The following is a 24,743-nucleotide window of genomic DNA, read 5'->3' on the forward strand; positions in this document are numbered from 1 at the left end:
GCGTGGGGCTCGAACCCTCGACCCTGGGATTAAGAATATCACGCTCTACCGACTGAGCTAGCCGGCTGTCTCGGTGAATAACTGCGGGTTAGCACGTCACACAGTACTCGTTTGGGTTGGGTGGTCCCATAAAGAATCTCTCCATGCTGCCTAATGTTTTCCTAACGTCACACTCGTCACGTACTTCACTTTTATTTCATAATCATTTCTGAGAGGTAAAGGAATTGCATGACAACCTGCAGAGCTAGTGGCGTCAAAATTAACACACATACTTGATGTGACTCAAAAGCCGAACGAGTTACTTTCCGACGTTGTTTTAGATGTGCAAGTGCCAGTCGAAACTCGCGGTGACGGCACTCTGCCGACCATTTCGCTAGTTAACACCGGTCTTGTTGTGTGTGTTTCAAGCTCAAGAGCATCTCCAAGCAGAAAATGGTCAACAGCAACATTCAGACGGTTTCGTACTGCTCAATTGCTACATTAAAACGGTATGTTTCTTTTTCAGAACTGGAAAAGAAACCGAGCGTGACAGCATTCGAACCTGTAATCTTCAGATCCGAAGTCCGACGCCTTATCCATTCGGCCACACGGTCACTAGCGACCAAGTACAACTTGTATACGACTCATCTCGTAACGCTCACACCCCTGAGGAATAGTGTTTTCGTTCCACACAGCCGCTGCCCATTGCTCTTTCCCACCCAAACGTTACATTCAACCTCTTACGAGACCGACCAAATATAGACTGGGAAACAGGACCACACACTTTGTGCATTCGGAATCGAAGGCAGGGCGTCCCTCGCCGCATTTGCTACCATTGCCATTTGCTACTTCTGCAGAAGCGGCGACGACGACGACGACGACGACGACGACGACGACGACGACGACCGCGAGAGGCTCTGAGATATGTAAGAAATCCATCCATAAAATGTAATTCAGACTGCCTCGTCCCACCTTATGCTGTACCGCTTTGGCAAATGCTTTATCTGCGCCATTCGCCTTAATCACATCTGAGCGTAATTCTTAATAAAACGCTTGTCGCTAATTGTTCGTCATCACAGATACTGTTTCCTTAAGGCCACGACGCGCAACTGATTTCCAAAACGCGTCTTCCTCCTCTGAGGATGGGAACTCACGACCCCTGGTTTACTAGACAAGTGCTCTACCACTGAGCTAAAGAGGCGCAGCCTAGTGGTACTCGTGCGTACTTCGTCCTTACGGTCGTCTGGATCATCAGACTTGAGCTGACAACACTTCATATTACCGACTACTATTTGCAGCTATGGCGATCCATTACTGCTTGGCTACACATCTGACACGTAACCGATGTGCTCTCCAAACAACAACACTTGCATTTCAGAACATGTCTTTCACACATGTCTACAAAATCACCTTTACCTTCAAATACAGTTTTCTTGCGACTGACAGAGACATAGGCAAAGTTAAAACTTGCTATTTCCATTACATCACGTTAATCAGAAAAACGGTAATTTACATCTGTAGCGGAACAAAATTCCGTTCCTCCCAGCGTGGGGCTCGAACCCTCGACCCTGGGATTAAGAATATCACGCTCTACCGACTGAGCTAGCCGGCTGTCTCGGTGAATAACTGCGGGTTAGCACGTCACACAGTACTCGTTTGGGTTGGGTGGTCCCATAAAGAATCTCTCCATGCTGCCTAATGTTTTCCTAACGTCACACTCGTCACGTACTTCACTTTTATTTCATAATCATTTCTGAGAGGTAAAGGAATTGCATGACAACCTGCAGAGCTAGTGGCGTCAAAATTAACACACATACTTGATGTGACTCAAAAGCCGAACGAGTTACTTTCCGACGTTGTTTTAGATGTGCAAGTGCCAGTCGAAACTCGCGGTGACGGCACTCTGCCGACCATTTCGCTAGTTAACACCGGTCTTGTTGTGTGTGTTTCAAGCTCAAGAGCATCTCCAAGCAGAAAATGGTCAACAGCAACATTCAGACGGTTTCGTACTGCTCAATTGCTACATTAAAACGGTATGTTTCTTTTTCAGAACTGGAAAAGAAACCGAGCGTGACAGCATTCGAACCTGTAATCTTCAGATCCGAAGTCCGACGCCTTATCCATTCGGCCACACGGTCACTAGCGACCAAGTACAACTTGTATACGACTCATCTCGTAACGCTCACACCCCTGAGGAATAGTGTTTTCGTTCCACACAGCCGCTGCCCATTGCTCTTTCCCACCCAAACGTTACATTCAACCTCTTACGAGACCGACCAAATATAGACTGGGAAACAGGACCACACACTTTGTGCATTCGGAATCGAAGGCAGGGCGTCCCTCGCCGCATTTGCTACCATTGCCATTTGCTACTTCTGCAGAAGCGGCGGCGGCGACGACGACGACGACGACGACGACGACGACGACGACGACGACGACCGCGAGAGGCTCTGAGATATGTAAGAAATTCATCCATAAAATGTAATTCAGACTGCCTCGTCCCACCTTATGCTGTACCGCTTTGGCAAATGCTTTATCTGCGCCATTCGCCTTAATCACATCTGAGCGTAATTCTTAATAAAACGCTTGTCGTTAATTGTTCGTCATCACAGATACTGTTTGCTTAAGGCCACGACGCGCAACTGATTTCCAAAACGCGTCTTCCTCCTCTGAGGATGGGAACTCACGACCCCTGGTTTACTAGACAAGTGCTCTACCACTGAGCTAAAGAGGCGCAGCCTAGTGGTACTCGTGCGTACTTCGTCCTTACGGTCGTCTGGATCATCAGACTTGAGCTGACAACACTTCATATTACCGACTACTATTTGCAGCTATGGCGATCCATTACTGCTTGGCTACACATCTGACACGTAACCGATGTGCTCTCCAAACAACAACACTTGCATTTCAGAACATGTTTTTCACACATGTCTACAAAATCACCTTTACCTTCAAATACAGTTTTCTTGCGACTGACAGAGACGTAGGCAAAGTTAAAACTTGCTATTTCCATTACATCACGTTAATCAGAAAAACGGTAATTTACATCTGCAGCGGAACAAAATTCCGTTCCTCCCAGCGTGGGGCTCGAACCCTCGACCCTGGGATTAAGAATATCACGCTCTACCGACTGAGCTAGCCGGCTGTCTCGGTGAATAACTGCGGGTTAGCACGTCACACAGTACTCGTTTGGGTTGGGTGGTCCCATACAGAATCTCTCCATGCTGCCTAATGTTTTCCTAACGTCACACTCGTCACGTACTTCACTTTTATTTCATAATCATTTTTGAGAGGTAAAGGAATTGCATGACAACCTGCAGAGCTAGTGGCGTCAAAATTAACACACATACTTGATGTGACTCAAAAGCCGAACGAGTTACTTTCCGACGTTGTTTTAGATGTGCAAGTGCCAGTCGAAACTCGCGGTGACGGTACTCTGCCGACCATTTCGCTAGTTAACACCGGTCTTGTTGTGTGTGTTTCAAGCTCAAGAGCATCTCCAAGCAGAAAATGGTCAACAGCAACATTCAGACGGTTTCGTACTGCTCAATTGCTACATTAAAACGGTATGTTTCTTTTTCAGAACTGGAAAAGAAACCGAGCGTGACAGCATTCGAACGTGTAATCTACAGATCCGAAGTCCGACGCCTTATCAATTTTTTTTTATTTTTCTTTTTTTTTTTTTTTTTTTTTTTTTTTTTTTTTTTTTTTTTTTTTTTTTTTTTTTTTAGGGCCTCCTTCCTCCCCTTCAGCCCCGCCTTGCGCTCGCCATAAATCGCCTTCGTCGGCGTCGGCTTCATCTGCCATGATTTCTGAATTACTTATTCTTCTGAACTATTCCGATTTCCAAACCAAAGATACTTCTAAACCTATTGCATAGTCCCGCAATGGTGACAAAGTAGAATATTTTTTTTTTTTTTTTAATGGAAAATGAAAAAGGAACTCTGGTCCGCTAGAAAAACAGAAGAAAATAAAATAGTCCTTGTCGTAACACTGTTCAGTATACGTCACTGTGACATTTGAAGAAGAAAAGAGAAAAAACAAAGCAATGTAGAATGAAGGAAAGAAAAAAAATACTTCTTTCATCGAAGAACGACTTCTAAAAAATTCGCATATCGTTTCCTGTAATGTCTCGTCTGTGAAAGTATGTGAAACTGTAATGCCAGGTAAAGACAGAACGCCGCCTCACTCTTGGGTTCTTGCGTCTGTAAATAATGAACATAATGACCCTTCAACCAATTGACAGAGTTCCGTTTGGTGTTCGGGTACGGCACTGAATCCGGATACAGGAAATCTTCAGGTTTAATACAGAGCTGGGAAGTCCTCATAATCGTAGCCAGTTTTCGGCGAATGCATGGCCAAACTGCTTGGACAGTGGTGCACAGAAAACGATGTTCATCAGTATCAGGCAAGTTGCACGTTAGGCACAAAGGTGAGTCAGCCAAATGTAGAGCATGAAGTCGTGAATTGGTACTTATTTTACGGTTCACGACCCTGTACCAAGAGGCTTTCACTGACGTTGGTAAATCACGGCTATGTATGTTTTTCCATATCACTGGCCAGCGATGATTGGGGTATTTGTGTTCGATGTTGTTCCTGTTCTTGGTTGCCAGTAGTTTATTATAAACTAACTTCACCACGGAAAGCTCATTTTCTGGGAGAGTTGACCGTACGTAACTGAACTCAATGAAAAAGCTCTTAAAGTGAGTCAGCGCAGGCGGAATATGTTGAACAGAGACGGGAGGCTGCAGGCAGGCCGGCGCTGTTTCGGTTAACAAGTGAGCCGTTAGACTGTTCGGTAACGACCTCCACCGTTTGTAGGTGGTGCATACGTACAAAGCTCGTGACTTGGAACGAACATCTGTTAAATTTAAGCCTCCATCGGTCGTGGAGAGAGTGAGCGTATCGTACTTGACTTTAAAAATGTGTCCACGTGTGACAAAATGGCCTAGAGCGGACATCATACGCTTCGCTGTCTCCTGTGGCATGGGCAGTACTTGTGCAACGTAGTTAATCTTTGAGGTGAGGTAGACATTAGCGAAGGTGACTTTCTGCAGTTCATCAAGGCTTCTTAGGTAGTGGGTCTGCATGCAAGCACGCATACTTGCCAGGAGATTCCTATAGTTCACCGCAATTGTGTGCTGTATGTTGCTCCTGTACTCAATACCAAGGCATTTCATTTTAGAAATTAGTTGCAACTGACCGTGATGGTGCAGCGAGATGCCGCGTCCTATGTTCATAATGCCAGATTTCCTGGCATTCAACTTCGCACCCGCAACAAGTTCGTAGTTTTTGACGATCTGAAGGGCTTCCTCGACTTCACCTTCGTCCATGACCAAAAATCCGACGTCATCCGCATATGCAGTACAAACAATCTTAATGCCGTGGATCGTTAATCCCTGTAGACGCTGTGTCAAGGTGACAAGCAAAGGCTCAATGGCAATGGCAAACAAGGCCATTGACATAGGGCATCCCTGTCGCACTGAATTAGTAATATTAATTGATGCGCTCAGCTGGCCATTCACCATGAGTCGAGTTACTCCTTTACGAAGGAGCTCATGTATAAGATTGATAAAACGTAGTGGAAATCCCATGGCATGCATCGTCCGGATGAGAAACTGATGGTTTACTCTGTCGAATGCCTTTGAAAAGTCAAGGGAAACTAGCGCACACCGTATCTTACACGCATCTGCAATGGCTATAACGTCCCTGTATTGAGACAAATTTTGGAAGATCGTCCTACCGACACCTACACTGGTCTGGTACTGACCAATGACAGTATTCATCAACATTTTCAATCTATTAGAAATAATACGTGCTAAAATTTTGTAGTCACTGTTCAGTAAAGTAAGCGGCCGAAAATCGTCAACAGAACTGCACATTGGGCGTTTAGGGATTAAAACCACGATGCCTTCCACGAGAGCCTGAGGTACATTAAAATCAGGCCGTAAAATTTCATTAAACATACTCAACAACTTGGGCTTTAATTTGTCGCAGAAAGTAAGATAAAATTCGGCAGTGAGACCGTCGGGTCCCGGCGATTTATTTTTCGGACTTCGTGATAGCGCAGAATCCAATTCGTCTTCATCAATTTCTCGCATGAGAGTTTCGACTTCAGCAGCACCCAAAGTCCTTTGCAAGTTATTGAGTAATTCATCGTGAGTTCCATCGTCGGTATGTGTCGTTGCCAGGAGATCTGCCAAGTGATTGTGAAGTGCGTTCCGTATGTCTTGTTGCCGCGTGAGCGCAACGCCTTCACTCAACTGAAGACGAGTTATTAATCTCCGCCGCCCCCTCTTATTTTCACGAATGACGTGAAACATGGATGTCATTTCGTCGTCTATCACATTCTGGGGCCTGGACCTTATTTGAAAGCCTTCTGCCTGCTGCCGCTGAAGTTTTAATAATTTTGCCTTAATTTTTTTAATCTGCATAAAATTTTCAGGTACAGTCACATCGGACTGGTAAAGCTCCCTGAGACAAGTAAAATAAAACTCAGACGTTTGCCGTTGCCACCAGGATTTGTCCCGAGCGTAGCGTTTAAACATTTTTGATAAAGTTGGTTTGGCATGTGTTATCCACCATTCAGTAACGGAGGCATACTGTGCAACCCGTCGTTCAGATGCCTCCCATGTTTCGTTAAAGACACGGTGACAGTCAACATCGTTAAGGAGAGCACTGTTAAGTTTCCAGAAACCTCTGCCGCGAAATGTGCCTTGCTTGACCATGTTAACAGTACAAATATATGCGGCATGATCGGAAAAAATTGTGGGCCAAACTTCGGATTGGAGGACTTGAGTCTTCATAAACGCCGATACATAGATTCTGTCTAGCCGGCTTGCAGAGTGGTTCGTGACATGAGTGAACCCAGGTGCCGCTCCGTGCGTATGCTCCCATGTGTCAATGAGGTTCATTTCTTGGACGATACGTTCTAGTTCTCCAGATTTGTTAAAATTAGGCGTCTGGTCTTTTGGACTTAAGACACAATTGAAGTCACCCGCAAAAATTATACGATCGTAGGTTCCCCTAAAAAGTGGGACTATGGCGCTTGTGAAGAACTCAGCCCTAGCACGCCTATTGCTACTGCCGGACGGGGCGTAAACATTGATTATGCGTGTCCGATGGAAAGTGACAGCGATCCCTCTATGATCAGGCAGTTTTTCTGCGTCGGTCGCTACAATCCCTTCTTTTAACAGAATCGCTGTCCCTAAATTCGCACCGCTCCCGGAATTGGAGAGAGTAGTATAACCAGTTATTCGGTCAAGTTCAATCGCAGCGACTTCTTGAAGTAACAGAATATCGATATCCGCTGCGTATACAAAATCTTGTAAATTACGGAGCCGCCAGTACGACTGTATCTTATTGATGTTTAACGTGGCAATTTTATAGGCTTGGGGCTCGTTCATGGGAGAAGGCACATACTATTAATTAAACAGTCTTAGAAGGATGGCTAACGAAATTGAGGCCAAGCGCGTCAGTCGGAGTTCCTGTAGTTCCCGGTACGGTTGGTGTATGCTGCTCTGTGGGGGGTGCCGAAGATTCCGTCTCAATGGTCCGCATGACAGCCGCATCATTGCTCGCATCCAATACTTCCATTTCCTGTGCCCAATTCCCAGTGAGAGTGGCCTCTGACAAAAGCGATCCTGCGTTTCCTTGAGCGTGGGTATCCGGCAAAACGACTCTACTCGAGGTATCACTATCTTCCACCCGTCGTGGATTCACAGGGGGAGACACTACAGGATCAATGTCCATTCGACCAGACGCAGGGAGACCAACTTCAGAGGGTTCAGAAGTGTTCTGACACATTTGGCTGCTTATTCGTTTCGCTTTGTCGCGGAGCTGTGGGGCGAGCTGATTGGCTCCTTGATGTGCAAGTCTCCGCTTCTTTTTGGAAGGCTTCCTGTTAGGGTTCACAGTATCATCAACATCCGAAGTGGACTGTTGACTCTGGGGTTGATCCGCCGGGAACACAGCGTCTGCTTCATCCTCAGTACCAGTGGCATCAACCACTGGGGAGTCATCCGTCGTTACCTCCATCTCTGAGTGTGGTAGCGGCGGTGCCGCGTCAGCACTCGGTTCTTTGACGTTATCGGCCAAAACATCATTCAAACGAGGGGCATCTACAGGCGGGGTCGCGGGTGGAAGACCAGAAGCCGCGACAGCGTATGTCAGTGGCAGTGCCGTCGTCACAGGGGGGCTAGCGGCTTCACCGACAGGTATCTGCGTCACGCGTCTTTGTATACATTCAGAGCGCACGTGGCCGGGCGCACCACAGCCGGCACACGTTTTTGGCTGCCCATCATATATGACAATTCCGCGATGTCCACCTACGTAAATATATGAAGGTACGTGCTTCTGTATATCGATCTTAACCTGCCTGACGCCGTTAAGCACCGGAAATTTGTGGGCTTTGGACCAACGCTCCGCAAAATTGTTAATGACCCTCCCGTAAGGTGTTAATGCAGAATTTATTTGCGCGGCTGATATTTCAAACGGGAGTTCGAAAATACGTGCCGTTCGGATGCCCAGTCCAGCATGCGTAATGCTGACGTCACTGACGGTACCATCGCTATGTTTAAACTTCAGTACACCTCCACTGGACTCCACAATTCTATCACACAGTTCAAAGGACGTTAATTTCACATAAACAACACTAGTCACGATAGAGAAATTTATCCCTACAATGTCATCAAAAGTAATCTTAGCTGTTTCCTCTAACCATGCTTCAACTTCAAACGAATTTGGTTTCGAAAAGTTCCTATCAAAGGTAAACTTCAAGGTATCTTTCCTGTTAGTCGGATTCATAATTCCATATCAGATCCTACAGAACGGAACGAATACTAATAAGCAGACGCTGTAAGCACGCGACTCACCGCCTGACGTAAACACTTCCTGCCGCAGCGCGCTGGCCCTGGAGGTCCCCTCACCACCGCTGCCGCAGGCAGACTGCCATTCGGCCACACGGTCACTAGCGACCAAGTATAACTTGTATACGACTCATCTCGTAACGCTCACACCCCTGAGGAATAGTGTTTTCGTTCCACACAGCCGCTGCCCATTGCTCTTTCCCACCCAAACGTTACATTCAACCTCTTACGAGACCGACCAAATATAGACTGGGAAACAGGACCACACACTTTGTGCATTCGGAATCGAAGGCAGGGCGTCCCTCGCCGCATTTGCTACCATTGCCATTTGCTACTTCTGCAGAAGCGGCGGCGACGACGACGACGACGACGACGACGACGACGACGACGACGACGACCGCGAGAGGCTCTGAGATATGTAAGAAATTCATCTATAAAATGTAATTCAGACTGCCTCGTCCCACCTTATGCTGTACCGCTTTGGCAAATGCTTTATCTGCGCCATTCGCCTTAATCACATCTGAGCGTAATTCTTAATAAAACGCTTGTTGCTAATTGTTCGTCATCGCAGATACTGTTTGCTATACGGCCACGACGCGCAACTGATTTCCAAAACGCGTCTTCCTCCTCTGAGGATGGGAACTCACGACCCCTGGTTTACTAGACCGGTGCTCTACCACTGAGCTAAAGAGGCGCAGCCTAGCGGTACTCTTGCGTACTTCGTCCTTACGGTCGTCTGGATCATCAGATTTGAGCTGACAACACTTCATATTACCGACTACTATTTGCAGCTATGGCGATCCATTACTGCTTGGCTACACATCTGACACGTAACCGATGTGCTCTCCAAACAACAACACTTGCATTTCAGAACATGTCTTTCACACATGTCTACAAAATCACCTTTACCTTCAAATACAGTTTTCTTGCGACTGACAGAGACGTAGGCAAAGTTAAAACTTGCTATTTCCATTACATCACGTTAATCAGAAAAACGGTAATTTACATCTGCGGCGGAACTAAATTCCGTTCCTCCCAGCGTGGGGCTCGAACCCTCGACCCTGGGATTAAGAATATCACGCCCTACCGACTGAGCTAGCCGGCTGTCTCGGTGAATAACTGCGGGTTAGCACGTCACACAGTACTCGTTTGGGTTGGGTGGTCCCATAAAGAATCTCTCCATGCTGCCTAATGTTTTCCTAACGTCACACTCGTCACGTACTTCACTTTTATTTCATAATCATTTCTGAGAGGTAAAGGAATTGCATGACAACCTGCAGAGCTAGTGGCGTCAAAATTAACACACATACTTGATGTGACTCAAAAGCCGAACGAGTTACTTTCCGACGTTGTTTTAGATGTGCAAGTGCCAGTCGAAACTCGCGGTGACGGCACTCTGCCGACCATTTCGCTAGTTAACACCGGTCTTGTTGTGTGTGTTTCAAGCTCAAGAGCATCTCCAAGCAGAAAATGGTCAACAGCAACATTCAGACGGTTTCGAACTGCTCAATTGCTACATTAAAACGGTACGTTTCTTTTTCAGAACTGGAAAAGAAACCGAGCGTGACAGCATTCGAACCTGTAATCTACAGATCCGAAGTCCGACGCCTTATCCATTCGGCCACACGGTCACTAGCGACCAAGTACAACTTGTATACGACTCATCTCGTAACGCTCACACCCCTGAGGAATAGTGTTTTCGTTCCACACAGCCGCTGCCCATTGCTCTTTCCCACCCAAACGTTACATTCAACCTCTTACGAGACCGACCAAATATAGACTGGGAAACAGGACCACACACTTTGTGCATTCGGAATCGAAGGCAGGGCGTCCGTCGCCGCATTTGCTACCATTGCCATTTGCTACTTCTGCAGAAGCGGCGGCGGCGACGACGACGACGACGACGACGACGACGACGACCGCGAGAGGCTCTCAGATATGTAAGAAATTCATCCATAAAATGTAATTCAGACTGCCTCGTCCCACCTTATGCTGTACCGCTTTGGCAAATGCTTTATCTGCGCCATTCGCCTTAATCACATCTGAGCGAAATTCTTAATAAAACGCTTGTCGCTAATTGTTCGTCATCACAGATACTGTTTGCTTAAGGCCACGACGCGCAACTGATTTCCAAAACGCGTCTTCCTCCTCTGAGGATGGGAACTCACGACCCCTGGTTTACTAGACAAGTGCTCTACCACTGAGCTAAAGAGGCGCAGCCTAGTGGTACTCGTGCGTACTTCGTCCTTACGGTCGTCTGGATCATCAGACTTGAGCTGACAACACTTCATATTACCGACTACTATTTGCAGCTATGGCGATCCATTACTGCTTGGCTACACATCTGACACGTAACCGATGTGCTCTCCAAACAACAACACTTGCATTTCAGAACATGTCTTTCACACATGTCTACAAAATCACCTTTACCTTCAAATACAGTTTTCTTGCGACTGACAGAGACGTAGGCAAAGTTAAAACTTGCTATTTCCATTACATCACGTTAATCAGAAAAACGGTAATTTACATCTGCAGCGGAACAAAATTTCGTTCCTCCCAGCGTGGGGCTCGAACCCTCGACCCTGGGATTAAGAATATCACGCCCTACCGACTGAGCTAGCCGGCTGTCTCGGTGAATAACTGCGGGTTAGCACGTCACACAGTACTCGTTTGGGTTGGGTGGTCCCATAAAGAATCTCTCCATGCTGCCTAATGTTTTCCTAACGTCACACTCGTCACGTACTTCACTTTTATTTCATAATCATTTCTGAGAGGTAAAGGAATTGCATGACAACCTGCAGAGCTAGTGGCGTCAAAATTAACACACATACTTGATGTGACTCAAAAGCCGAACGAGTTACTTTCCGACGTTGTTTTAGATGTGCAAGTGCCAGTCGAAACTCGCGGTGACGGCACTCTGCCGACCATTTCGCTAGTTAACACCGGTCTTGTTGTGTGTGTTTCAAGCTCAAGAGCATCTCCAAGCAGAAAATGGTCAACAGCAACATTCAGACGGTTTCGTACTGCTCAATTGCTACATTAAAACGGTATGTTTCTTTTTCAGAACTGGAAAAGAAACCGCGCGTGACAGCATTCGAAGCTGTAATCTACAGATCCGAAGTCCGACGCCTTATCCATTTTTTTTTTTTTTTTTTTTTTTTTTGCCGAGGCAATAGAGATTGAAGGTTATAGCTTTAGTGTTTTTTTTTTTTTTTTTTTTTTTTTTTTTTTTTTTTTTTTTTTTTCTCATCCACTGCTTCTCGGCAACCTAGCATACTTCTTTGTAATATATAATAAAGTTGTGGGAATAGTGGACCCTGAACCTGTATATTATTTTTTTTTAATTTCTGTTTAGTTTTTTTTATTGTTATTATTATTATTTTTGTTTGTTTGTTATTTTTTTATTGTAAAAGAAAAATCTTCATGGAATGTGAAGAAGGAATTTTTATGTTAAGGCACTAATTCCATAGCCTCCTTTCCTTCTTGAGATTAATAATAATAATAAAAAAGTATGTTCCCTTCCATGGAAACAAATGAGACTTCCTTCTCAGTCATAAAATGAATGTATAAGAAAACAATTTATCTTTAACCCTGCGATACTGGCTTTCGGCTTCGGCTTCTTCTGTGCAATAAACAAAATAGCCTTCTTTGCCAGCAGAAGATAAGTGATTGGAATATGAAACTGTAAAGGTGTACTTCTCCCCAATTGTTTTTGTTTAAGCGTCGTTTCGCTTAAATAAACGATTTTTGTTTATCTCGTTGGCTTGTCAACCAATGCCCAGTCGCTCGAATACAATTTTAAGCATATTGCCGTAGTTTTTCTTGTGGTCTTTATATTTCAGGGCGTTATAAAAAGCACACTTCAAGTACATGTAAAAATCAGTGGAATTGTCATTTCCCAGGTGATTAATTACGTAATTCACATAGTGTCCCATTAACCAATGGACCGAGTTGTTTTTTGCTGCTGGAAAATAGCAAGTCTGAGGCCTGAGGAATGTAACAGGGGGAAAATTTTCCACCGAAGATCTCGTAAGAAAAGCCAGTTGTTCCCTAATCCAATTACAGAGTTGTAGATTGCCACCGCACGTGAATCTGTGCACTAACGTGTCGATCAATTTACATTTGAGACATAGGTTCGTGTCGCTAACGCCGATTGCATGTAACCTTTCATTGGTGCTTACGGTCTCATTCACTGTTTTATACCACGCTGACTTGACGTCCGATGGTAGACCACGCATATTAATATTTTTCCATATGGCGTCCCAATCAGTGTGTGGGTATTTACTTTCCAATTTGTTTCTCCCCTCCATTTTCTTTCGATGGGACAGAATATCGCGGGCCGTGATCCGTCGTGAGTTGATGATGACACCGCCGAGATAGCTGAATTCCACAAAATATACACGAACGTACTGGAGCCGGTTATTTATTTTTTGCACATTCACCGGCGCCTGTAAACTGGCAGGCCTGACAACTTCAAATAATTTAGTTGTAATGCTATCAGCGTGGTCGCTAAGGATAGTGGCGGTCCTTTTTATAAAAAGCGCAGACGCCTTATTTCTGATGTCAACTAACCCCAAACCTCCATTCCTGGGATCTAAGGTCGCAGTTTTTGCGTCGACTCTGAATATATCCCCTCTCCAAAGATAGCTGGCAATGGTAGACATTATCTTTTTTCCAATCATTTTCGGTAGTGGGAAGATCTGTGCTATAAAGTAACTCCTGGAGAGAATGCAGTGGTTAATGAAAATCACCCTCTGAACTTGGTTCAAGTTACGGTGGAGGTTTTCTCTTGTTGTTCCAAGAAGTTGTCCCGACGTATTCCTCCAATTGATAGCTGCCATTTTTAACGGACAAGGTGTCAGTGTTATTCCTAGTGCTTTGCATTGGGTGACCATTGTGGCCCAGGCTAAGGTGGTATGTTGAAAACCCCGCAGGTTTAGGAGTTTGCTTTTGTTTGCGTTGACACCTGCTCCGGAGACTCTACAGTACTTTTTAATTAGCGTTTCCAATTTCAAAATGTCGTCGGGATTTCGCAGGACGACTCCGACATCATCGGCATAGGCGTTTATGACTGTTCGGTGACCAGATAATGTGATGCCAGTTAGAGTGGCATGAACACTGCGGAGGAAAGGTTCTAATGAAAGCACGAATAGGAACATGGAGAGGGGGCTTCCTTGAGGAACGCCGCGCCTGATCTGAATCTGCTTTGTCCTCTGGCAGTTAACTGATATACAAGCGCTGATGCCTGTTGCAACATTGCTGATCACACTTACGACTCGCTCATTAAAACCTATTTTGTTCAGTGTGGCACTAAGGAATCTATGATCCACACGATCAAATGCTTTCTGGAAGTCAATAAACATGATGGCACATTTTATGGTGGTCACAGCAGTGATGGCAATTATATCTCTATATTCAGCTATGCTTTTGAAAATGCTCTTGGTAGGCACACAGGACTGGTATGGACTTACTATCTTTTTGGCCAACTGAGAGAGTCTGTTGTTTAAAATTCTGCCGATGATTTTATAATCAGAGTTTAACAGGGAGATAGGACGAAAGTTGTTGAGGTTTCTTTTTGCAGCATTTTTTGGGATTAGTACTATTGTGCTCTCTTTAAAAACAGCAGGTAAATGCTTTCCCTGAAGCACCTCGTTCGTCATTCGGGTAAACATGTCACCAATCAGTGGCCAGTATCGTTTATAAAATTCAACAGGCAAACCATCCGGTCCCGGCGATTTCCTCAGAGGAGATTTGCAGATGATTCTGTGGATATCTTCGTTAGTACACTCAACGAGAAGGTCTTCGTTTTCCTCGTCCGAGACCTGTGGAGCTATGTAACTAAGGAACTCATCGAAGGACTCTTCACATACCGGGTTGGCAGTGTATAGGTCTTCGTAATATTTGTGCACTGCATTGACGATGTCTCTCTGAGTCGTGAGTGTCTCGCCAGTTTCAGACTGAAGTCCATCAATGAAGGTGCGTCTCCTGTTTCTTTCGTGCTTCAGTAGATGGTACAAGGAAGCATGTTCATCCTCCACGACTGTCTTAGCCTTGGATTTTAATTTCAGACCCTCCATCTGCTGTCTTTTAAGACTGAGCAATTTGGCCTTAGTTTGCTTGATATCTGCCAGACGGACGTTGGAAGTGTTTGCCTGCTCATATAAATTTCGCAGCATGGTATAATAAAATTCGATGGAATTTTTCAAGTCTTTCGATCGTTGTACACTATACTGGATGAGAACTTTTCTCAGTTTAGGCTTTGCCCTGTTGCACCACCAGTCTAGTACTGAGACGTGTCTATCTGCAGAGCGGAGGCACAATGCCCACGCTTCTGTCAAACTTTCTTCTAATCCGTCGTCCTGCATCAGTGACGTATTAAGGTGCCATGAACTTCTAAAACGGCGAGTGGGTTGCGCAGTAAGGTTGATGGAAGCTAGCACGGAGCTATGATCAGAAAAGTAAACTGGAATCGTCTCTGCTTTAATGAAGGAGCTAACTAGACTTTGCGATATGTAGAGTCTGTCGATCCTGCTACGTGAGTGAGGACCTAGGAATGTAAATGCCACAAAAGTGGGATACATTATTTCCCAAGCATCTATAAGCTGTAAAACAGTGACGAAACGCTTCAGTTCACTGCAGTTATTAAAATTCGGAACCTGGTCTTTCTTATTTATCACACAATTAAAATCACCGCCTATTATAATATCTTTTGGGTTTTTCCGTAATAAATAAATGATTTCTTCTTTATAGAACTGCGCTCTTTCCATTCTATTGGATGTGCCAGAAGGGGCATACAGATTGATAAGGGTAGAACCAAAGACTTTTATACCTATCGCTCTGCCGGAGTCCAACCTCTCGATATCCGAGACAGGAATCCCCTCCCTGACTAAAATTGCTGTACCGACGTTGGTGTCAAGTGAGACATTTAAAATCGCCAAATATCCAGGCACTGTAAGATTAGTCAGCACTACTTCCTGTAGGAAAGCAATGTCCGTCCCTGACTCATATAAATAATCCTTGAGCGCTGTAACTTTAGTCACGGATGTAATCCTGTTAATATTGATAGTCGTAATTGTATATGCCTGGGACATTTAGTTTGCATAAAAGGTAAATAAGTGATTAAAAAGATAACAAAATGTTAATAAAAAAAAAAGAAAAGAGATGTGCAGCTTCTAGAAGAGAGAAACGACTCCGCTTAAACAAACATCTAAAACAATAGTCAGTATTTGAAGCTCGGTAAACACTTCATCTGGTTCCTCTGAAATATGACTAAGACAGTAGTACAATTAGAAATGAAACTGGTTCAACAAAATCCCTTTTTTTTTCATCTTACAGCCTCATTTTGGTGCAGGATTCCGAACATCTCGGGTTTTAGTTTTACCGAGGGGCTTTGCATCACTAATGTCACTTGAAGGTACCTCCTTAGGTCTTTCCGTGATGATTTCATACAAGACGTTCTTGGCCGTCGCTTCCTCTTGTGCTGGTTGTTGTTTGCTTTGGTTACGGGAAGCTTTGAGATTAGGATGCAGTTTGAGTCGGCGTCTTCGAACATCTTGGTTCAACGCGCCGTCATTCGGATTGTCTATCTTTACCACCGTTGTGACCGAAGCTGCCTCAACAGCGTCCTTTGTACGAGTGCCATTTCCTTGTTCTTCCGTCACTAGCTCCAGAGCACTGACTGAGTCGGCGGTTTGTGGGTCTGTAAGTTCTTGAGGTGGGTTCCGCTCCGTCACCTCTTGTGCTACGGAGTGCGCCTCTTCCGTCTCCGCGACAATCGTTACTGCGTCCCCTCCGTGGACCGTTTGTACCCGTTCAGCCGCCGACAGCGGCCGGGTTGCCTCAGCGGCTGTCGTCACGTCAATACATGTACTGTTTGTTTCCTCGAGCACATCCGCATTACACTGCTTCTGCTTGCGGGTGGAAGGCGAATTACGGGCGGACTCGCCGTCCGAGCCGTCATCGGTCGTTTCCAACGGTCGCTTCTTATTCTGGAGATCGCAATCGGGAACAGAAGGGTGTGATGTAATGACGCTCAGGGGAGGGAACTCCGTAGTAGTTATGGCGGGCACTGCAGAAGTACATGCACCACTGTCGTTAACCGAAAGAAGGGAAGTGCTATTTGGTAAGACATCGCTGAGGGTCAGTTTTTGACGCTGTGTTAGATTGTTCCGAAGAACAAAAACACGGCGCGGACAATCTTGTCGGAAATGACCTGTCTCATTGCAAATATTGCACGTGCGCTCCTGACCAGAATACACAACATGTGCTTTATGGCCTGCAACGGATATATGGGACGGAATGTTGGCTTTCACCTCCATTTCAACGGATCTAATGCCATTAAAACACTGTATCTTGTATAGCTTCGACCATCTTTCGTTATAGATAGATTTAACTTCGCCATATTTAGATAGAGCGTCCTTGATCAACTGATTATCAATTTCAATTGGAACATTCAAAATCCTGACATTGGTGTACATGATATCAGCTTTTCGTACAGAGACATTACTTTTTGAACCGTCTCGATGAACAAATTCGACGGAATTACCCCATTTTGCAAGCAACTTATCGACTGTCACTGAGTTCAGAAATTTAACAAAAACACAGTATTTTTCAGCATCTAATTGCGTGGTATGAACAGAGTCAGAATTTATACCGATTACCTCAGTCAGCCAATCGTGGATTTCCAGCGCAGTGGGTTGGACCGGCCGTGTTTCTTTCTCGAACGAGAAGACTAAAGTATTCTTCCTGACGGTGTCAGACATGGTCGTCGGTTCCGACGAAATTCCGGCAACAACCGAAATTGCGGCGAAGCACGAGACGTGGAACGGACGAAAGCACTATAAAAACACTTATCAGAGACACCACTCAAAAAATAACAGCGAAAATGTACAGCGAACTTCACGTAAACACCAAACACCGGCGATAGCGCTAACGTACGCGGAGTAAACAACAAGCACGTCCGACCGCGGCGACGGCTAAAGCCAGAATGATCCATTCGGCCACACGGTCACTAGCGACCAAGTACAACTTGTATACGACTCATCTCGTAACGCTCACACCCCTGAGGAATAGTGTTTTCGTTCCACACAGCCGCTGCCCATTGCTCTTTCCCACCCAAACGTTACATTCAACCTCTTACGAGACCGACCAAATATAGACTGGGAAACAGGACCACACACTTTGTGCATTCGGAATCGAAGGCAGGGCGTCCCTCGCCGCATTTGCTACCATTGCCATTTGCTACTTCTGCAGAAGCGGCGGCGGCGGCGACGACGACGACGACGACGACGACGACGACGACGACGACGACGACCGCGAGAGGCTCTGAGATATGTAAGAAATTCATCTATAAAATGTAATTCAGACTGCCTCGTCCCACCTTATGGTGTACCGCTTTGGCAAATGCTTTATCTGCGCCATTCGCCTTAATCACATCTGAGCGTAATTCTTAATAAAACGCTTGTCGCTAATTGTTCGTCATCACAGATACTGTTTGCTTAAGGCCACGACGCGCAACTGATTTCCAAAACGCGTCTTCCTCCTCTGAGGATGGGAACTCACGACCCCTGGTTTACTAGACAAGTGCTCTACCACTGAGCTAAAGAGGCGCAGCATAGCGGTACTCGTGCGTACTTCGTCCTTACGGTCGTCTGGATCATCAGACTTGAGCTGACAACACTTCATATTACCGACTACTATTTGCAGCTATGGCGATCCATTACTGCTTGGCTACACATCTGACACGTAACCGATGTGCTCTCCAAACAACAACACTTGCATTTCAGAACATGTCTTTCACACATGTCTACAAAATCACCTTTACCTTCAAATACAGTTTTCTTGCGACTGACAGAGACGTAGGCAAAGTTAAAACTTGCTATTTCCATTACATCACGTTAATCAGAAAAACGGTAATTTACATCTGCAGCGGAACAAAATTTCGTTCTGCGCAGCGTGGGGCTTGAACCAACGTCCCTGGGATTAAGAATATCATGCTCTACCGACTGTGCTAGCCGGCTGCTTCGGTGAATACCTGCGGGTTAGCATGTCACACAGTACTCGTTTGGGTTGGGTGGTCCCATACAGAATCTCTCCATGCTGCCTAATGTTTTCCTAACGTCACACTCGTCACGTATTTCACTTTTATTTCATAATCATTTCTGAGAGGTAAAGGAATTGCATGACAACCTGCAGAGCTAGTGGCGTCAAAATTAACACACATACTTGATGTGACTCAAAAGCCGAACGAGTTACTTTCCGACGTTGTTTTAGATGTGCAAGTGCCAGTCGAAACTCGCGGTGACGGCACTCTGCCGACCATTTCGCTAGTTAACACCGGTCTTGTTGTGTGTGTTTCAAGCTCAAGAGCATCTCCAAGCAGAAAATGGTCAACAGCAACATTCAGACGGTTTCGTACTGCTCAATTGCTACATTAAAACGGTATGTTTCTTTTTCAGAACTGGAAAAGAAACCGAGCGTGACAGCATTCGAACCTGTAATCTACAGATCCGAAGTCCGACGCCTTATCCATTCGGCCACACGGTCACTAGCGACCAAGTACAACTTGTATACGACTCATCTCGTAACGCTCACACCCCTGAGGAATAGTGTTTTCGTTCCACACAGCCGCTGCCCATTGCTCTTTCCCACCCAAACGTTACATTCAACCTCTTACGAGACCGACCAAATATAGACTGGGAAACAGGACCACACACTTTGTGCATTCGGAATCGAAGGCAGGGCGTCCCTCGCCGCATTTGCTACAATTGCCATTTGCTACTTCTGCAGAAGCGGCGGCGGCGGCGACGACGACGACGACGACGACGACGACGACGACGACGACGACCGCGAGAGGCTCTGAGATATGTAAGAAATTCATCTATAAAATGTAATTCAGACTGCCTCGTCCCACCTTATGGTGTACCGCTTTGGCAAATGCTTTATCTGCGCCATTCGCCTTAATCACATCTCAGCGTAATTCTTAATAAAACGCTTGTGGCTAATTGTTCGTCATCACAGATACTGTTTGCTTAAGGCCACGACGCGCAATTGATTTCCAAAACGCGTCTTCCTCCTCTGAGGATGGGAACTCACGACCCCTGGTTTACTAGACAAGTGCTCTACCACTGAGCTAAAGAGGCGCAGCCTAGCGGTACTCGTGCGTACTTCGTCCTTACGGTCGTCTGGATCATCAGACTTGAGCTGACAACACTTCATATTACCGACTACTATTTGCAGCTATGGCGATCCATTACTGCTTGGCTACACATCTGACACGTAACCGATGTGCTCTCCAAACAACAACACTTGCATTTCAGAACATGTCTTTCACACATGTCTACAAAATCACCTTTACGTTCAAATACAGTTTTCTTGCGACTGACAGAGACGTAGGCAAAGTTAAAACTTGCTATTTCCATTACATCACGTTAATCAGAAAAACGGTAATTTACATCTGCAGCGGAACAAAATTCCGTTCCTCCCAGCGTGGGGCTCGAACCCTCGACCCTGGGATTAAGAATATCATGCTCTACCGACTGAGCTAGCCGGCTGTCTCGGTGAATACCTGCGGGTTAGCACGTCACACAGTACTCGTTTGGGTTGGGTGGTCCCATACAGAATCTCTCCATGCTGCCTAATGTTTTCCTAACGTCACACTCGTCACGTACTTCACTTTTATTTCATAATCATTTCTGAGAGGTAAAGGAATTGCATGACAACCTGCAGAGCTAGTGGCGTCAAAATTAACACACATACTTGATGTGACTCAAAAGCCGAACGAGTTACTTTCCGACGTTGTTTTAGATGTGCAAGTGCCAGTCGAAACTCGCGGTGACGGCACTCTGCCGACCATTTCGCTAGTTAACACCGGTCTTGTTGTGTGTGTTTCAAGCTCAAGAGCATCTCCAAGCAGAAAATGGTCAACAGCAACATTCAGACGGTTTCGTACTGCTCAATTGCTACATTAAAACGGTATGTTTCTTTTTCAGAACTGGAAAAGAAACCGAGCGTGACAGCATTCGAACCTGTAATCTACAGATCCGAAGTCCGACGCCTTATCCATTCGGCCACACGGTCACTAGCGACCAAGTACAACTTGTATACGACTCATCTCGTAACGCTCACACCCCTGAGGAATAGTGTTTTCGTTCCACACAGCCGCTGCCCATTGCTCTTTCCCACCCAAACGTTACATTCAACCTCTTACGAGACCGACCAAATATAGACTGGGAAACAGGACCACACACTTTGTGCATTCGGAATCGAAGGCAGGGCGTCCCTCGCCGCATTTGCTACCATTGCCATTTGCTACTTCTGCAGAAGCGGCGGCGGCGGCGACGACGACGACGACGACGACGACGACGACGACGACCGCGAGAGGCTCTGAGATATGTAAGAAATTCATCTATAAAATGTAATTCAGACTGCCTCGTCCCACCTTATGGTGTACCGCTTTGGCAAATGCTTTATCTGCGCCATTCGCCTTAATCACATCTGAGCGTAATTCTTAATAAAACGCTTGTCGCTAATTGTTCGTCATCACAGATACTGTTTGCTTAAGGCCACGACGCGCAACTGATTTCCAAAACGCGTCTTCCTCCTCTGAGGATGGGAACTCACGACCCCTGGTTTACTAGACAAGTGCTCTACCACTGAGCTAAAGAGGCGCAGCATAGCTGTACTCGTGCGTACTTCGTCCTTACGGTCGTCTGGATCATCAGACTTGAGCTGACAACACTTCATATTACCGACTACTATTTGCAGCTATGGCGATCCATTACTGCTTGGCTACACATCTGACACGTAACCGATGTGCTCTCCAAACAACAACACTTGCATTTCAGAACATGTCTTTCACACATGTCTACAAAATCACCTTTACCTTCAAATACAGTTTTCTTGCGACTGACAGAGACGTAGGCAAAGTTAAAAGTTGCTATATCCATTACATCACGTTAATCAGAAAAACGGTAATTTACATCTGCAGCGGAACAAAATTTCGTTCTGCGCAGCGTGGGGCTTGAACCAACGTCCCTGGGATTAAGAATATCATGCTCTACCGACTGTGCTAGCCGGCTGCTTCGGTGAATACCTGCGGGTTAGCATGTCACACAGTACTCGTTTGGGTTGGGTGGTCCCATACAGAATCTCTCCATGCTGCCTAATGTTTTCCTAACGTCACACTCGTCACGTATTTCACTTTTATTTCATAATCATTTCTGAGAGGTAAAGGAATTGCATGACAACCTGCAGAGCTAGTGGCGTCAAAATTAACACACATACTTGATGTGACTCAAAAGCCGAACGAGTTACTTTCCGACGTTGTTTTAGATGTGCAAGTGCCAGTCGAAACTCGCGGTGACGGCACTCTGCCGACCATTTCGCTAGTTAACACCGGTCTTGTTGTGTGTGTTTCAAGCTCAAGAGCATCTCCAAGCAGAAAATGGTCAACAGCAACATTCAGACGGTTTCGTACTGCTCAATTGCTACATTAAAACGGTATGTTTCTTTTTCAGAACTGGAAAAGAAACCGAGCGTGACAGCATTCGAACCTGTAATCTACAGATCCGAAGTCCGACGCCTTATCCATTCGGCCACACGGTCACTAGCGACCAAGTACAACTTGTATACGACTCATCTCGTAACGCTCACACCCCTGAGGAATAGTGTTTTCGTTCCACACAGCCGCTGCCCATTGCTCTTTCCCACCCAAACGTTACATTCAACCTCTTACGAGACCGACCAAATATAGACTGGGAAACAGGACCACACACTTTGTGCATTCGGAATCGAAGGCAGGGCGTCCCTCGCCGCATTTGCTACCATTGCCATTTGCTACTTCTGCAGAAGCGGCGGCAGCGGCGACGACGACGACGACGACGACGACGACGACCGCGAGAGGCTCTGAGATATGTAAGAAATTCATCTATAAAATGTAATTCAGACTGCCTCGTCCCACCTTATGGTGTACCGCTTTGGCAAATGCTTTATCTGCGCCATTCGCCTTAATCACATCTGAGCGTAATTCTTAATAAAACGCTTGTCGCTAATTGTTCGTCATCACAGATACTGTTTGCTTAAGGCCACGACGCGCAACTGATTTCCAAAACGCGTCTTCCTCCTCTGAGGATGGGAACTCACGACCCCTGGTTTACTAGACAAGTGCTCTACCACTGAGCTAAAGAGGCGCAGCCTTGCGGTACTCGTGCGTACTTCGTCCTTACGGTCGTCTGGATCATCAGACTTGAGCTGACAACACTTCATATTACCGACTACTATTTGCAGCTATGGCGATCCATTACTGCTTGGCTACACATCTGACACGTAACCGATGTGCTCTCCAAACAACAACACTTGCATTTCAGAACATGTCTTTCACACATGTCTACAAAATCACCTTTACCTTCAAATACAGTTTTCTTGCCACTGACAGAGACGTAGGCAAAGTTAAAACTTGCTATTTCCATTACATCACGTTAATCAGAAAAACGGTAATTTACATCTGCAGCGGAACAAAATTCCGTTCCTCCCAGCGTGGGGCTCGAACCCTCGACCCTGGGATTAAGAATATCATGCTCTACCGACTGAGCTAGCCGGCTGTCTCGGTGAATACCTGCGGGTTAGCACGTCACACAGTACTCGTTTGGGTTGGGTGGTCCCATACAGAATCTCTCCATGCTGCCTAATGTTTTCCTAACGTCACACTCGTCACGTACTTCACTTTTATTTCATAATCATTTCTGAGAGGTAAAGGAATTGCATGACAACCTGCAGAGCTAGTGGCGTCAAAATTAACACACATACTTGATGTGACTCAAAAGCCGAACGAGTTACTTTCCGACGTTGTTTTAGATGTGCAAGTGCCAGTCGAAACTCGCGGTGACGGCACTCTGCCGACCATTTCGCTAGTTAACACCGGTCTTGTTGTGTGTGTTTCAAGCTCAAGAGCATCTCCAAGCAGAAAATGGTCAACAGCAACATTCAGACGGTTTCGTACTGCTCAATTGCTACATTAAAACGGTATGTTTCTTTTTCAGAACTGGAAAAGAAACCGAGCGTGACAGCATTCGAACCTGTAATCTACAGATCCGAAGTCCGACGCCTTATCCATTCGGCCACACGGTCACTAGCGACCAAGTACAACTTGTATACGACTCATCTCGTAACGCTCACACCCCTGAGGAATAGTGTTTTCGTTCCACACAGCCGCTGCCCATTGCTCTTTCCCACCCAAACGTTACATTCAACCTCTTACGAGACCGACCAAATATAGACTGGGAAACAGGACCACACACTTTGTGCATTCGGAATCGAAGGCAGGGCGTCCCTCGCCGCATTTGCTACCATTGCCATTTGCTACTTCTGCAGAAGCGGCGGCGGCGGCGACGACGACGACGACGACGACGACGACGACGACGACGACGACGACGACGACGACCGCGAGAGGCTCTGAGATATGTAAGAAATTCATCTATAAAATGTAATTCAGACTGCCTCGTCCCACCTTATGCTGTACCGCTTTGGCAAATGCTTTATCTGCGCCATTCGCCTTAATCACATCTGAGCGTAATTCTTAATAAAACGCTTGTCGCTAATTGTTCGTCATCACAGATACTGTTTGCTTAAGGCCACGACGCGCAACTGATTTCCAAAACGCGTCTTCCTACTCTGAGGATGGGAACTCATGACCCCTGGTTTACTAGACCAGTGCTCTACCACTGAGCTAAAGAGGCGCAACCTAGCGGTACTCTTGCGTAGTTCGTCCTTACGGTCGTCTGGATCATCAGACTTGAGCTGACAACACTTCATATTACCGACTACTATTTGCAGCTATGGCGATCCATTACTGCTTGGCTACACATCTGACACGTAACCGATGTGCTCTCCAAACAACAA

At 45.8% G+C, this 24,743-nt stretch overlaps 1 protein-coding gene across 1 annotated transcript in view; it reads right to left on the bottom strand.

Annotated features, from left to right (window-relative positions):
* The window catches only part of LOC126352135 (uncharacterized), a 57,227-nt gene that overhangs the window by 22,831 nt on the left and 9,653 nt on the right, over positions 1-24,743 (bottom strand). Inside the window, exon 2 of the mRNA XM_050002702.1 lies at positions 16,228-16,914. Coding sequence (XP_049858659.1) covers positions 16,228-16,914 — 687 coding nt within the window. The remainder of the gene's footprint in view (positions 1-16,227; positions 16,915-24,743) is intronic.

Source organism: Schistocerca gregaria, chromosome 1 (assembly GCF_023897955.1).
Source record: "Schistocerca gregaria isolate iqSchGreg1 chromosome 1, iqSchGreg1.2, whole genome shotgun sequence".
NCBI classification, from domain to species: Eukaryota; Metazoa; Arthropoda; class Insecta; order Orthoptera; family Acrididae; genus Schistocerca; species Schistocerca gregaria.